At 47.2% G+C, this 15195-nt stretch overlaps 1 protein-coding gene across 4 annotated transcripts; it reads left to right on the top strand.

Annotated features, from left to right (window-relative positions):
- Positions 1 to 2492: 2492 nt before the first annotated feature.
- Positions 2493 to 14915, top strand: ZNF436 (zinc finger protein 436). Of its 4 annotated transcripts, XM_043992212.1 has the most exons (5): positions 2493 to 2723; positions 5341 to 5611; positions 5773 to 5857; positions 7783 to 7909; positions 10175 to 14915. In XM_043992212.1, the coding sequence occupies exons 2-5, from the start codon at positions 5397 to 5399 to the stop codon at positions 11422 to 11424; spliced, it is 1677 nt and encodes a 558-aa protein (XP_043848147.1). In that variant the 5' UTR covers positions 2493 to 2723; positions 5341 to 5396; the 3' UTR covers positions 11425 to 14915. The 4 variants fall into 4 exon arrangements, with proteins under 4 accessions (XP_043848147.1, XP_043848148.1, XP_043848149.1 ...); XM_043992213.1 differs by lacking the exon at positions 5341 to 5611 and having other exon boundaries at positions 2495 to 2723; XM_043992214.1 differs by lacking the exons at positions 2493 to 2723; positions 5341 to 5611 and adding an exon at positions 4990 to 5048.
- Positions 14916 to 15195: the final 280 nt, after the last annotated feature.

Genomic DNA, 15195 nt, shown 5'->3' on the forward strand with positions numbered 1-15195 from the left:
TCTGAACTTTACTCCAGAGGCAACAGAAAGCTGTTGGAGATCTTAAAGCAGAGAACTGACATTAAAAAAAAAAAAAGGTTAGACTGATAACAGGGTTCAGCCAGTTAAGGACTTACTATGTGCCAGGCACTTCTGTGCTACTCGATGCCGGTGTGGGGAGGGGGTGCAGAGAGGCTGTGGTCTCTCAGAGAACTCATGGTCTGACGGGGGCATAGCATGCAACAGCTTTGTACAAACAAGCCATTGACAGAACACACTGCGGGCAATCAACAGGAGGAAGGCATCGGAAACAAGAGGGATAGAGAAAGGCTGGAAAGTGGCATTCGGTTAGGCCTTGAAGGATGTCAGAGAAGCCAGGAGAACTGGAAGAGGGAAGAGATTTCCAGGCACTGGGAACAGGGAGTGAAAGTATCCAGTGGGGAGATGGCGACTCTCGTTGGAGGAACAAGGAGGCCAGTGTTATTGGATTGTAGAAGGTAGGGGGGAGGAAGGTGTGAGAGGACTGGAGAGGTGGGGGAGGGGAGGGAAGCGGAGACAAGGCTCCAAGTGGCTTTGAAAGCCAAAGAGGGGGTTTTATATTTGATTCTGGCGGTCACATGGAGCTACTGGAGTTTACTGAGTAGAGGGGCGACATGATGGGACCTTCGCTTAAGGAAAATCATTTTGACAGCTGAACGGCGGATGGTTTGGAGTGGGGAGACATTGGAGACAGGCAGACCCACCAGAAGGTTATTGCGATTATCAAGGCATGTGAGGTAATGAGGGTCTGCACGAGCATTTGTGGCCATGTCCGAGGAGAGAAGGGGGCTTATGCAAGAGATGTTGCAAAGGCGAAGTAAGCAGACCTTGGTAACAGCTTGGATGTGGGGGAGGGGGGAAGGTGAGAGGGAGGAGTCCAGGATAAACCCTAGATGGCAAACCTGGGTGACTGAGAGGAGGGTAGTGGTGCCCTCAACCGTTATAGGGGAATCAGAAAGAGGGGAAGACTTGGGGAGAAAGATAACAAGTTCAATTTTGGATACGTTGAGTTTAGACATCTAAGGGATATCCAGTTCAATATGTCCCGTAGGCAGCTGGGGATGTGTCTGGAGGTCAACAGGGAGGTTAGAGGAGGATAAGGAGGTATGAAGGGGGATGAAGCAGGACAAGTGGATAAGGACAATGGTACCATTCAGAACAGAGAGAGGAAAATACATCATCATGGATATATGAGATTGTCTGACTTTTTATGTTCTAAGGCTCCTCCCAGCTCTGAGAGTCTGTTCTGAGGCTGCTTCTGGCTCTGACATTAATAACAGCTGACATTTGTAAACTGGGCTAAGGTTTACAAAGCAGGTTATAAACATTATTCCATTTGATCTTCACACAAACCTAGCATACCCATTTCACAGATGAGGAAAATGAAGCTCAGTGTCCTACCTCTGAAGGGCAAGACATTAATCGTCAGAGATGGACTTTGAGCCCAAGTTCCTATTGTCTCTGTCCTTTGGCCTTTCTATCCCAACCTTCCGTATTTTGGGATCTGTATTTTAAGGTCCCTCCCAATGGTAACATTCTGTGTTCTAATGTCCCCTTTCACTTAGGGCTGTGTATTATAAAGCCCTTCCTGGCTCCGACATTGTTCTGGTCTGTCCAGTCACTTTCCCTCTCTGGGATCTCAATTTCTTCTTATGTAAATTGAGGGGCTTGGATTTGAGGGCGTGGAACAGAAAGTTTCCGAGTTAACAAAGACCGCTAGAGCACTGAATGTTAGCATCAGAAGGGTGTTGTTTGAGCCCTGATGGGGAAGGGACCTTGCAACTAAAAATAATGGCTAGCTGTAAGGTTGGCAGCACTTTATATATGCAATCTCATTCAACAAGCCTCTGGGGTAGGTGCTATTATTATCCTCATTTTATAGATGAGGAAACTAAGGCTGAGAACTCTAGTGACTAGCCCAGGATGGCATAGCTAGTAGTTAGGGTCTGAGGCTGGATTTGAACTCAGGTCTTCCTGACTCCGGGCCTGGTACTCTATTCCAAGAACATTATATAGGAGGAAGAATCTAGACAAGTAGTCAGCAAATCTGGGCCTTAGCTTCATTACTCTTACTAACCAGTTGTGCGACCTGGAGAAAATTTCTTCTCTGGTCCTTCTCCCTCCTTTATAAAATTAAGAGTTTGATCTAGGTGATCTCTAAGGGCACCCATAAAAAGTTGAGTCCTGAGCATGAGACACTAATGCCCCAAGACATATTTCAGAAAAAATCAAGTCACCCAGTTGATCAGAGAGTCTGCAAACAAAAGAAAAACCCTTTTCCCCAGCTCAGAGACGTCCCCTGTACAGTTAGAAACAATAGACATCCGGGCACCTAGCCAAGGCTCTGGAGATATTTATAACATGGAGAGGGTGGGAGTCCCTAATAAGTTGGTGTGTGTTTTTCCCACTTCTTCCCTCTCCCCCCCCCCCCCACCCCCTGGCTAGATCTCCGAGCGGTTCCCCACTCAGGAAGGAGAGGCCAGGCTGATTTGTCTTGGGCCCTGGCTCCTCCTCAGTGGCTCAGAGGGAAGGCCTTGTCGGAGCCCCTGGTCAGAGGCAGGACAGCTGCAAGGAGCCAAGGTGGTGGAATTCCTGGGCGGCTCCCCTTTCCCCTCTAGCTGATGCAATCTCTGGGTTCTGTCCGGCTTGGAAGCTGCAATCTGGTGGACTGAGTTGCTCAAGGACTCTGCCCCGGAGCCAAGGAGGTAAGTGGCCTGTTCTCAGCAGGAATGAACTCCTCCAAAGCCTGCGGCAGTTGCAAAGGTGCTGATGGGTGACAGCTCCCTAGACCTCTGTTCTGAGGCTTGCTACTGACATTCTTCTCTAAGACCCCTCAGCTGACAGGCCCCTCTCCTCTCTGCCCGCCCCCCCCCCTCCCCCAGGTCAGGTCTCTTCTTGTTTGCCCTCTCCTGTTTGGTCTCCTCTGCGCTCTGCCTTAAAAGGGCTCTAATCTCTCTTTCCCTTCCCCTGTTCCCTTCTCACCTTCTCCCTACTCTCACCTCCTTTTCTGTAGTATCCTTCCCTAGGCCCCCCCTTCCCCATCCCCCTGCCCACTTTCCACAGGACTCTTGCTCTCTGCTTGGGCCTCCCTTTCTTCCCCCTCCTCTTTCTCTCTGTAGGATTCTCCCTGCCCACCCACTCCACCTGCCTCTCTGCGGCTCTTTCTCTACTGCCCCCCTCCCAATCTCCTCTCCCCGATTTCTAGGACCGTCCCCACAACTTGTGTCCACTGCCCACCCCTGTAGGTCTCTGTCTCTCCCCTTTCCCCACCACTCCTCTGTAGGACTTTCTCTTCCCTAAGACTCTTCCAATCAAAAGCTTGAAGACCGAGATATCTGTTCTGGCTGGGGGTAGTCAGGAGGCTCCAAGGAGGAAGTGGGATCTGCTGGGCTTTGAAAGGAAGGAAAACTTCAAGGGGGTGGGGGCGGTGGAGTCGGAGATTATGTGGAAAGTAGCATGAAACAAATTGGGAAAGGGGATGGTTCAGGATGGCTGGAATGCAGAAAATGTGAAGCAGAAGGTGTGAGAAAAGGCTCGAAAGGTAGGTGGGGAACAAGATTGGGAAGCATCTCGAATGTCACACAGGAACATACAACTTATTATCTGGTAAGTAACAAGGAGACACAGAAAGTTTGTCAGTAACGGAGTGACATAGTTGGAAGGTTACTCGGAAATGAAGTCTGGGGCAGTTTGGGTCAGAGACAGGAGTGACTGAGGATGAGTGCTCCATTAGGAGGCCTGATAGTTTACTGGAGAAGAGATGAGGGGCTGGAGGGGAAGGGGACCAGATTCAGACTAGAGTGGAAAGGACGTTGTTAGAAAGGACAACTGATTGGACAAGTGGGGCAGAGGAGAGGAAGGGATCAGAGATGACTGCAAAATGACAAGCCTGGGCAACTGGGTGTGTGTGTGTGTGTGTGTGTGTGTGTGTGTGTGTGTGTATGCTGGTCTCAGTGATTTAGAGGGGTTAAGTGGAAGGTCAGGCTTATGGAGAACACACAGACAAAACAAAGAGCCAAAAGGACCCCAGAAGTCACTTAGTAGTATTCCCTCATTTTGTAGATTAAAAAACGGAGACCCAGAGAAGTGGAGTAAGTAACCAGATCTAGCCCAACTGACTCCACTTTAGTTTTAGATTTCTTTTGAGTTTGAGGTGCTGGAGAGAACCCTCTCTCTGTCTTATCTCCGCCCCCCCCCTGTCTCTTTCCATCTCTCTGTCTCCCTCCCTCCATCTCTCTTTCCCCCATCTCTCTCCCTCCCCCCCATTTCTCTGTCTCTTACCATATCTCTTTCCCCATCTGTCTCTCTCCCTCCCCCATCTCTCTCTCCTTCTCTGTGTGTCTCTCCATCTGTCTCTCTCCCTCCCTCCATCTCTGTTTCCCCCATCCCTCTCTCCCCATCTGTCTCTCTCTTTCCATCTGTCTCCCTCCCCCATCTGTCTCTCTCTCCATCTCTCTTTCCCCATCCGTCTCTCCATCTCTTTCCATATCTCTTTCCCCATCTTTGTCTCTCTCCCTCCCCCATCTTTCCATCTGTCTCTCCACCTCTCCCCCTCCCTCCATCTCTCTCTCCCCATTTGTCTCTCTCCCTCCTCCCATCTCTCTCCATCTCTGTCTCTCTCCATGTCTGTGTGTGTGTCTCCATCTCTCTCCATCTCTGTCTCTCTCCATCATCTCTGTCGGTATTCCCTCCCCCTCTCCCCCTCCCCCGCGGCAGGTTTAAGGCCTTCGCCTAGCAAACCTGGTTAGCAATCCTTGTTTCTACAGCACCGCCCCTCTGGGCACCCCCACGCCCCGAGGCCTCTCCCTTCCTGCGAGGCTCCACCTCTCCAGGTCGGCCTCCCTTCCTCCTCGCCCCGCCCCCAGCATTCGTTCTCAGTTGAAAGGAAGACAGAGGAATAGGTTTGACAGTGCAGTGGGGCCTGCTGGGAAGTGTAGTCGGGGGTGAGGCTACCGTAGGGGCTGCCGGGATCTGTAGTACGTGGGCGGAGCTTCCTGCCCCAGCGAGTGGCCTCTGGCTTGTCGGAGCGGGTGAGTGGGCGTTGGCCCGGGTAGCTGTCCCTCTCTCCAGCCGCCTCTTCGCGGGGCCAGTGGTTGGGAAACTGGGGCTGACTTGGGCAAAGCAGGGTGCCCGCCGTCGTGCTGTAGGCACATGGCCTAGGGCGGATAAGTCTGGGCAGAACGTGAGGAAAGCCTCAGCGCCAAGGGGCGTCCGGGAGCTAAAGCAGCCGAAGTTAGAAACCATCCAGCTAGAACTTGTCCCTTAGGGACGCTTGGCCTCGGGTCGGCTTTTGCCTTACCGCCGAACTACCTTTCCCGTCAGGCGCCAGGACTCTGCGCAGGCGCAAGTTTCGTCTTGGGCCGCACCGCCCGAGGGGGATGGGAAAGGCCTTTGATCCGAGCTACGATTGGCCAAGGTTTCGTGGGTCTCGGTCTGTGATTGGCTGGACATGGGAGCCGGATGGGGCCGAACCGTGGGGGACGGAGGCCGAGCGGAGGCGTAGGGAGCCGCCGGGGCGGGGATTGCCCCGAGACAGTCTTACCCGGAGCCCTGTGGGAACTGCAGCCTCCTCCGCCGCGGAGGACTTGCCTCGGTACGTGTCCCAGGACGCTCCGGGGCGGGGCCGGCTGCGCTGGCTCTGTCAGGGCGGGGATGTTTGGGCCCTGCCCCAGCCCCGCCCGGCCTCCTAACCCTAGGGAGTGGGCAGGGCCTGTTTTTCTGTAGCTCCCAGCTGTCTCCTTGTCTCTCCTACAGCGCTACCTCTGTCTGTACGCCCCGGAACGGGATCGGAACCCGAGCCGCCGCCATGGCAGCCACCCTCCTCATGGCCGGCTCCCAGGTAAGCCGCGGGGGAGCGGCTCCGAGCCTGACGAGGTACAGCGTCTGACCTGGGAGGGCTCCGAAGCGGGGAGGGCCTGAGGACCGAGGATGTCAGAGCTGGGAGGGGCCTTAGCACAGACACTGTCAGAACCAGGAGGGCCCTTAGTACACAGAATGTCAGAGCTGGGAAGGCCCTTAGAACATGGAACGTCAGAGCTGGGAGGGGCCTTAGAACCCAGGATGTCACATCTGGGAGAGCCCTTAGAACACAGGATGTCAGAGCTGGGAGGGGCCTTAGAATACAGCGTGTCAGAGCTGGGAGGGCCCTTAGAACATGGAATGTCAGAGCTAGGAAGGCCCCTAGCATTAAGCATGTAAGGGCTAGGAAGTCCCTTAGAACACAGGATGTCACATCTGGGAGAGCCCTTAAAACACTGGATGTCAGAGCTGGGAGGGCCCTTAGAACACAGGATGGCAGAGCTGGGAGGGCCCTTAGAACACAAGATGTCAGAGCTGGGAAGGCCCTTAGAACAGGGAATGTCACAGCTGGGAGGACCCTTAGAGCACAGGATGGCAAAGCTGGGAGGGCCCTTAGCATAAAGCATGTAAGGGCTAGCTAGAAGAGACCTTAGAACATGGAATGTCAGAGCTGTGTGGGATCTTAGCTCTGTGGAAATATAAGAGCAAGAAGGAATCACAGGGGCAGCTAGGTGGCACAGTGGATAGAGCACCGGCCCTGGAGTCAGGAGGACCTGAGTTCAAATCTGGTCTCAGACACTTGACACTTACTAGCTGTGTGACCCTGGGAAAGTCACTTAACCCTAATTGCCTCACTAAAAAAAAAGAAGGAATCATGTTTGGAATGGTCTTTAGAATGTAAAACAGAGGATGTCAAAGCTGGGAAGGCCCCTAGCATAAAGCATGTAAGGGCTGGGAGGGCCCTTAGAACCCAGGATGTCAGAGCTGAGAGGGTCCTTAGAACCCAGGATGTTACAGCTGGGAGGGCCCCTAGAACACAGGATGTCAGAGGTGGGAGGGCCCTTAGAACATAGGATGTCACAGCTCAGAGGGCTCTTGGAACACAGGATGTCAGAACCGGGAGGGCCCTTAGAACACAGAATGTGAAAGCTGGGAAGGCCCTTAGCATAAAGCATGTAAGGGCTGGGAGAGACCTTAGAACATAGAATGTCCGAGTTGTATGGGACCTTAGCTCTGTGGAAATGTAAGAGCAAGAAGAAATCAGGTTTGGAATGGTCTTTAGAACATAGACTTATAGCTTGGAGGGACTTTTGAACATAGGATGTCCTTATGTTCTGTAAGGGTTCCTTTGGGCCACAGAATATCAGGGCTGGACAAAACCATTTGATTTAGTTGTATTTTACAGATGAGGTGGCTGGGGGCCCAGAGTGGGAAAGTGACTTGTCTATACTCTATAAGTAAATTAGTGACTCGGGGCAGCTAGGTAGCACAATGGATAAAGCACTGGCTCTAGATTCAGAAGTTCCTGAGTTCAAATCCGGCCTCAGACACTTGACACTTACTAGCTGTGTGACCCTGGGCAAGTCACTTAACCCCCATTGCCCCACAAAAATAAATAAATAAATAAAGTAAATTAGTGACTCAGCTGAGGCTAAAACCTATGTCTTCTGCCTCCCCATATCATGGTTTTCTTTCCCACATCAGGCTACCACCTTTCCTACCTTGTATTTGTATCATTCTGTCCACCGAGGGCATTCATTGGCTGGTAATCTCCAGGACACTGGTTACCATAGATCTGGTATCAACCTGTGGATATTGATGATTTCCTCACAGGTTATTTCTCTCTTAACTTGTATTCTTACTGTACACATGTCCTATCTTCTTCAATTACGGATTATTTTCTATACATGCCTTGGTATTGCCTGTCAGGTGGTAGATAATGAGTGGGACTCTGTTTCATTTCAGGGGCCTATGACATTTGAAGATATGGCTATGTATCTCACTCGGGAAGAATGGAGGCCTCTGGATCCAACTCAGAGGGACCTTTACCGGGATGTTATGCAGGAGAATTATGGAAATGTAGTCTCCTTAGGTAAGCATTCTGACTTGGTGTTATTTCCAGGTTTGTAGGCATAGAACTTTTGATCTGAAAGGGACTCTAGGGCTCACCTAGTCTACTCTGTCATTATCATGAGACGAGGAACCAGACTAAGAGAGAACAAATGACCCACATTGTGGGGGCCACAGCTCTGTCCAGGTTCTCTGACTTATCTGTCCAGCACCCTGGTACTTCAGCAATTTCGACCTCATCTTCACTCTCAGACATTGGTAAGTTGTATGACCTTTGAAGTATTCACTTGGACTTGGCTCTCGTGTACTTACAAACCTTGGAGAATTTGAACATCCCACCTCACATTATTACATGAGGAGAAGTTGCTTCCATAGAGAGTTTCAATTTTTGTGTCTTTAGTCACTTTGTATTCCCACAAGGTTCTTTTACAAATCAGTGACCAGTTACAACCCTAATAGTTTGAATGGATGTAGCACTTTTAAAGTTTCCAAAAATGTTTTATTCCCTCACATCTACCTTGTGAGTTACCTCATGCAAGTGAGCTTGTCCCTATTTTACACAGGTGGATACTAAGAATCCTAGGAAAGGTGACTTACCCAAGGTCCTCCACAACTAGTAAATGTCAGCATGAAAACATGAACCTCACTTTTCTGACCCCAAATCACAGGCTCTTTCTATGATAGTAGAATGCCACTGAGCTTGTTTTCAATAGTAGAGAGGGGTACAGTATAAATACTCTAGTGAACGGTACCCCTCTCTTTTGTATATTAGAGTATAAATGTCTTTTTCTTTTCTTTTCTTTTCTTTTTTTGGTGGTGCAGTGAGGGTTAAATGACTTGCCCAGGGTCACACAGCTATTAAGTGTTAAGTGTCTGAGGCCAGATTTGAACTCATGTCCTCTTGACTCCAGGGCCTGTGCTTTATCCACCTAGCCTGCCACCTAGCTGTCCCTCAATAAATGTCTTTTTCTGTGAGAAAGCCTATGGTCAGCACCGTATCACTAAGGCACAAAAAGATTCATAGCATTCACTTTCTCTTTGTTTCTGCTCCAAGCATTCAGAATGGCTCCAGGACTTCCTATCTAGAGCATTTCCAGACTTGGAGACTTACAGAATCTTTATTATTTATAGAATTCTTTGGTGGGGGCGGGGAAAGGGTAGGAGAAATTCCCCAGTGAAATCTTGGACTCAACTACCTGAGAAAGAGGAAAGCATAATGTGAAGGTTCCTGGGCCATTTGTTTCATAGCAGGATTTCTACATACGGATTTTTGCCTTGGATACTTAGGTTATGGCCTCTTGATAGTCACCTTTTCCTCATAGAATCATTTGTAATTAAATGGAGACAGGCTCATCAACTCTTAGTAATGTGGAGGACCTCAGAGGTCACTTGGGCCAATTTTTTCATTTTTACAAATGAGGATGTTGAGGCACAGAGAGGGAAAGGTATTTGCTGGAGGTTTCAAAGACTCATCAGAGCCTGGACTAGAACGTAGATCACCTAGCTCCCTGGGTCACTGCTCCTTTTATTATGATCTACCCTTTCCCAGTGATAGTAGTTGACAGAGTGTTTAGATTTGCAAAGTGCTTTGTGTAAATGATTTCATTTGATTGTCTTGACACCTCTATGAAGAAAGTAAAAGTATTTCCTCTATTTTGTAAATGCATAAGCTGAGGCTCAGTGAGATGACAACTTTTTTTTTTTTTGTGGGGCAATGAGGTTTAAATGATTTGCCCAGGGTCACACAGCTAGTAAGTGTCACAGGTCTGAGTCTGGATTTGAACTCAGGTCCTCCTGACTTCAGGGCCTATGTTTTATCCACAGTGCCACCTAGCTGCCCCCGAGATGACAACTTCTTTAGAATCTCACACATTAGTGGATATCAGAGGTTTGATTTGAAACCAGGCCTTTCCTGACTCCAGGCCCAGTGCATTTCTCATGAAGTATTATGATCTTCATGAAGACCCTCTAGGAGAAAGTATGGAGGGATGTAACAACAGAGATCATTGGACAGTTTTAGGAGCTGATCAGGTGAAGTGATATAAGTTAACCAACAACAAAAGAATCTACTTCCTCCCCTGCATGGCTAATTCAACACATAATTGAGCTTCAATAAATATTCACTGATTGTGTCATGAGAAAGTTCCAGACTCAGAGCATTTAAAATAGGTAAAACATTAACCATCGTGTTTTGGATTCTAAGTATCTTATCTTTGTTTTTCTTTAACTGTTTCCTTTCTTCCTAGCATGGGGAATGTATGATATCTACATTTACCTTTTATTTCAGATTTTGATATCAGGAGTGAGAATGAGGCGAATCCAAAGGTGATATCTGAAGACATAGAATTTGGGGACATATCAGGAAGGCCGATTGACAGTGCTCACCAGAATCCTGAGTGTGAAGAAGCCTTTGAAAGTGGGGACAAGTCAGAAGGACAGTGGGGAGATATAACAGGAGACGAGTGGGTAAACTATCCTCTTCAACAAGTTACAGATCTCCTTGTCCACAAGGAAGTCCATGGAGATATAAGATTTCATATATGCTCTCAGTGTGGAAAGGCTTTCAATCAAATCTCAGACCTGAATCGACATCAGAGAACTCATACTGGAGAGAGACCCTATAAATGTTATGATTGTGGGAAGAGCTTTAGCCGAAGCTCCCATCTCATTCAGCATCAGAGAACACACACTGGGGAGAAACCGTATGATTGTAGTGAATGTGGGAAAAGCTTTGGTCGAAGTTCACACCTCATTCAGCACCAGACAATTCATACTGGAGAGAAACCCCACAAATGTAATGAATGTGGCAAAAGTTTCTGCCGTGTCTCACACCTTATTCAGCACCAGCGGACCCACAGTGGAGAGAAGCCTTATGAATGTGAGGAGTGTGGGAAAAGCTTCAGCCGCAGCTCTCACCTGGCTCAACACCAGAGGACACATACTGGTGAGAAGCCCTATGAATGTAATGAATGTGGGAGAAGTTTCAGTGAAAGGTCAGATCTCATCAAGCACTACAGAGTTCACACAGGAGAAAGACCCTACAAATGTGATGAATGTGGAAAAAACTTTAGTCAGAATTCAGATCTTATTCGCCATCGGAGAGCCCATACAGGGGAGAAACCATATAGATGTAACGAATGTGGGGAAAATTTCAGCCGGATCTCACACTTGGTTCAACACCAGAGAACCCACACTGGTGAAAAGCCCTATGAATGCAATGAGTGTGGAAAAAGCTTTAGCCGGAGTTCCCATCTCATTACACATCAGAAAATTCACACTGGAGAGAAGCCCTATGAATGTAATGAATGTTGGAGAAGCTTTGGTGAGAGGTCAGATCTTATTAAACACCAGAGAACCCATACTGGAGAAAAGCCCTATGAATGTGTGGAATGTGGAAAAGGCTTTACCCAGAGCTCCAACCTTATCACACACCAACGAGTTCATACTGGAGAGAAACCATATGAATGCACCGAATGTGACAAAAGTTTCAGTCGAAGTTCAGCTCTTATTAAACATAAGAGAGTTCATACAGACTGAGTCCCTTACTTGTGATTACATGGGAATGATTTTTGGCAAAGAACAGAGAATTTTAAATTAGTGAGCTCCCTCTGAATCAAGCTTCTTTCACTATATTGAGTTTTCTAGTTGTGAGTCATAATTTAAATTTTGAAGAAGATGGAGTCATTTGGAGGTCTGATCTAAGGCTTTGAAATCTCAATTTTTTTCTTCCTTAAAAATAACAAATCAGAATCCTTTTTTAATTCAACAATAATGAATCGCTCAGATAAAAGTATAAACCAAGTGACTGAAGATCTGCAGTCCCAGGAAGAAACACTGGCCATGGTGGCTATTTGGACTAGGGACTAGAGTGACAACATTTTAGCAGCTCTTTACTCCCCTGACCCATATTGTACCCTGGGGAAAGTGTGGAATTGTAATAGATGGTGAACTGCCTCAGAAGAAGGCAATCAGGAACTCTTCCCTGAATAACCATACCTATACAAGCCTCATTAATTCAACATACACATTTTATCCCATCAAGGGCTTTGTTCTTGAGTTGCCTATATATCCATCCATACGTAGAGTTTTTCTTCTGCTTTCCTGAGAGCAGGACTCTGCACGTTGGACAGTCATTACAGCATTTATCCTTCCTGTTTTCATTTCTATTTATTCATTGTAATATTTTAGCTTTTGTTAAAACACTTTTAAGGAACAAAAAAGATCAAAAGGGAAAGTGAGCAGTGGGGTTAGGGAAAGATAATTTCCTCCCTGCTCCCAATGAGTGACTCTGGCAAGATTTGCTCTGTGTTATTATCATCATTAATCAGAATTTACTAATTATCTTTTGGGATGACTGTAGGGTATAGTTTTGGGGGCACCCTCTTCAAGGAAGACAGGGCAGTGGAATCTAACCACAGCCACAATGAGAGGTGAAAATGGACCCTTGAGGAAAGAGGAAGGAAGGTGGCTGCCTTCACTTGCAAAGTACTGGTGTTTTGTGCTCCATCTCCTCCACCCTTTAAGATTCCTGACTGTTGATTGATCTAAGGAGTAAGGAGCCTGGATTCCAAGTTTCCTCCATACTAACTAGGATTTGATAAGGGATGGTTTCCAGTACTTAACTTCTTACATGAGGCCTTCTAGGCATACCATCAACCCCATACTTGCTTATGGTTCTACAAGACAGTTGAGACTGTCAGGATCACACGGTGTAAGCATGGTGTGAAATGGATATGCTTTCATGTGATGGAAGTCAGAATTTAACTCACAGGGGTGAGAAATGGATTTTTTAAAAAACACTGGTGCCCTGGGACTCACTCTCATGTAAGAGGCTAGCATATACTTGTTTGTGTAGCTAGATTGTTGAGGGGATGACTACCTGAACAGATTGATACAGTCCTGTAATTGAAAACAGAACCAGAAAACTGGACACATTGTTCTGGTAGAGAAGAATGGGCAAATCAAGACAGGTCTTTGTTACCGTCTTTTAAATGAAAAGCAAATGCAGATGGATAGGAGATTTCCAGAACAGGTGGTTAGAGTTCACCCTCTCTCTGGGTAAGATTTCAGAGCCATTCCTAAATCTCCAGCGTGGCAGTGGGGAGAGGTAGGAACTAGGAAAAGGAGAGATTTGGATTCTTTGCAGGAATCCTCCTAACTTTTTATGTTGTTCTATATCGTGACCGTAGTACTGTTTTTTAAAAAAACCTTTTGTTCTATCTAGCTGGAGTATTCTAGGGGCCCTTTGGGAATGGAATGCTCAACTGAATCATCGTGACCTTGAGCTTTACTGGCCTGAGGATTCTATTGTTTTCTATGAAACTTGACCTCCAGACCAAACCATAAGGACTACAGCCACACACACAACAAACACATGTTTCTTTAGTTGCCTAGCTTCGTTAAGTATAATTCCTTTTTTTTTTTTTTTTTGTGAGGCAATTGGGGTTAAGTGACTTGCCCAGGGTCACACAGCTAGTAAGTGTTAAGTGTCTGAGGCTGGATTTGAACTCAGGTCCTCCTGAATCCAGGGCTGGTGCTCTATCCACTGCACCACCTAGCTGCCCCTAAGTATAATTCCTAAAGGTCAGGAATCACATTTTATGGTTTTGTTTTGTTTTTTCTTCAAGAAACACCTAGATCATTTGAGGTACAGCTCAAATATTTTAATTATTCTGGGAGATAAAGAGATCTCTCTTCTGACACTAAAAGTCGAATACATTTTGTCCCATATCAGTGTTCCTGATCATTGTAATGAGAATCACGAGTTCCACACCCCTTGCCCCCCAGATCATTTTTGGGGGTTGCCAGAATATTCTACATCTTTCCCTCCACCACTGCTGCTGTTGCTGCTAGCTTCTTGCTGGAGGTGAGAGGCTTAGAAGGCTCCAGTCGTTGCTCCATAATTTGTGCACGCTTGCTGGTGAGGTTTTGGTTTTGAGGGGAGGGGTAGGGCAAGGAATGAAGAGGACAGGTCACTCAAACTCTGGCCCCTACCACCACCTCCCTCTGCCGGGTGCTGCTCCCACCATTGTCATCATGTGCTTTCTTGAGTAGAAGTTTTGCGTTAAGTACCCTCTTCTTTGGCGACTTCTGCATGCCCTGTGCCCCCGAGCTCCTGAACACCTCTGCCCACACTCTGAACACTTTGTGCCTGTTTTCTCTGGTTGTGGAGAATGAGTGAGCCAGTAAGTAGGGCAGTTTTTGCTTTTGAGGTATTGGTAAAAAGTTATACTAGTGTTTATCTACATTTGTATTATTCTAACAATATTCTATAATGAAAAATAGACTTTTTAAATGCAGAAGATGTCAAAAATCATTTTAGTAACTCAGCCCTGGTTAGTATTATCTGCTTCAAATACATTAAAGCTCAGTGTGAACGCATCCAGGTGTTAGGAACTTAAAAGATTAGAGCCGGAAGAGACTTTAGAGGCTGTGTGGTCCAAACCCCTCATTCTCTACGTGAGAAAACTGAGGGCTGAGTAGGTGAAGTGATTTGTCCAAGCTTACACAGTCAGGCAGTAGCAGATCCAGGATTTGGAGTGAGGACCTTTGATGTCAGATCTGGTGCTCTTAGTAATTAATACACTATGCTGTCTGCTCTACCTAGGTGCAGTAGGGACACCAGTTGTGTGGAGATTCCAGTGAATAGTGTCTTTGGATGAACTACTTTTTTAAAACTTTGCAAACAACTCTATTGCCTTTTCTCAGGCAGCTTGCAAAACCTGGTAAGATTCTGTGACGGCTGTGCTGATGGCAAAATCAGCTGGAAGAGTTGGGTATGGTTGATTCACCATTTTTTTTTGGGGGGGGGGGAATGATCAAATTTGCAAAAGAAAGGTGTTGCTGCTTCAGGAACATACCTTGGAGTACCAACCTACAGCACTAAAACCCAGGATGTATATAACTAGGACCCCTGAGCACTAAGACTAAGATGGTTCATGCAAGTGGGAAGGTCACTGTGCACCCCCCCAGAGATATGTAGGCATAAGGCAATACCCATCCCCAGCTGTGCCACCAGGGGCTTGACATTTTTGAAGTATTTTTAAAAATTAAAATTGTCATATGAAACTTCTTGTTCTCTTCTATTTTGGGGGGTGGGGGTGGAAGTGGGGGTCAGAGTGGGGGGAAGCAAAAGGTGTGTTCAATTGCCATGTTGACGGTGTGGTTTGGTCCTTTGAAAAACACCTAAGGAACACAGAACTTGTAAACACGGAATCCTACATTTAGAGCTGGTAGGGGCCACAGAGTTTACCTCATTCAACCTTCTCATTTTGTCCATGAAGAAAGTGAGACGTAAGGTTTAAATGT

This window comes from Dromiciops gliroides, chromosome 3 (assembly GCF_019393635.1).
Source record: "Dromiciops gliroides isolate mDroGli1 chromosome 3, mDroGli1.pri, whole genome shotgun sequence".
Lineage (NCBI taxonomy): Eukaryota > Metazoa > Chordata > Mammalia > Microbiotheria > Microbiotheriidae > Dromiciops > Dromiciops gliroides.

Coding starts and splice junctions, on each gene's coding strand:
- ZNF436 (XM_043992212.1), top strand. CDS start 5,397: ATGGGAAAGGCCTTTGATCCGAGCTACGATTGGCCAAGGTTTCGTGGG. Junction 5,612..5,772: donor GCCGCGGAGGACTTGCCTCG/GTACGTGTCCCA, acceptor TCTCTCCTACAG/CGCTACCTCTGTCTGTACGC. Junction 7,910..10,174: donor TGGAAATGTAGTCTCCTTAG/GTAAGCATTCTG, acceptor CTTTTATTTCAG/ATTTTGATATCAGGAGTGAG.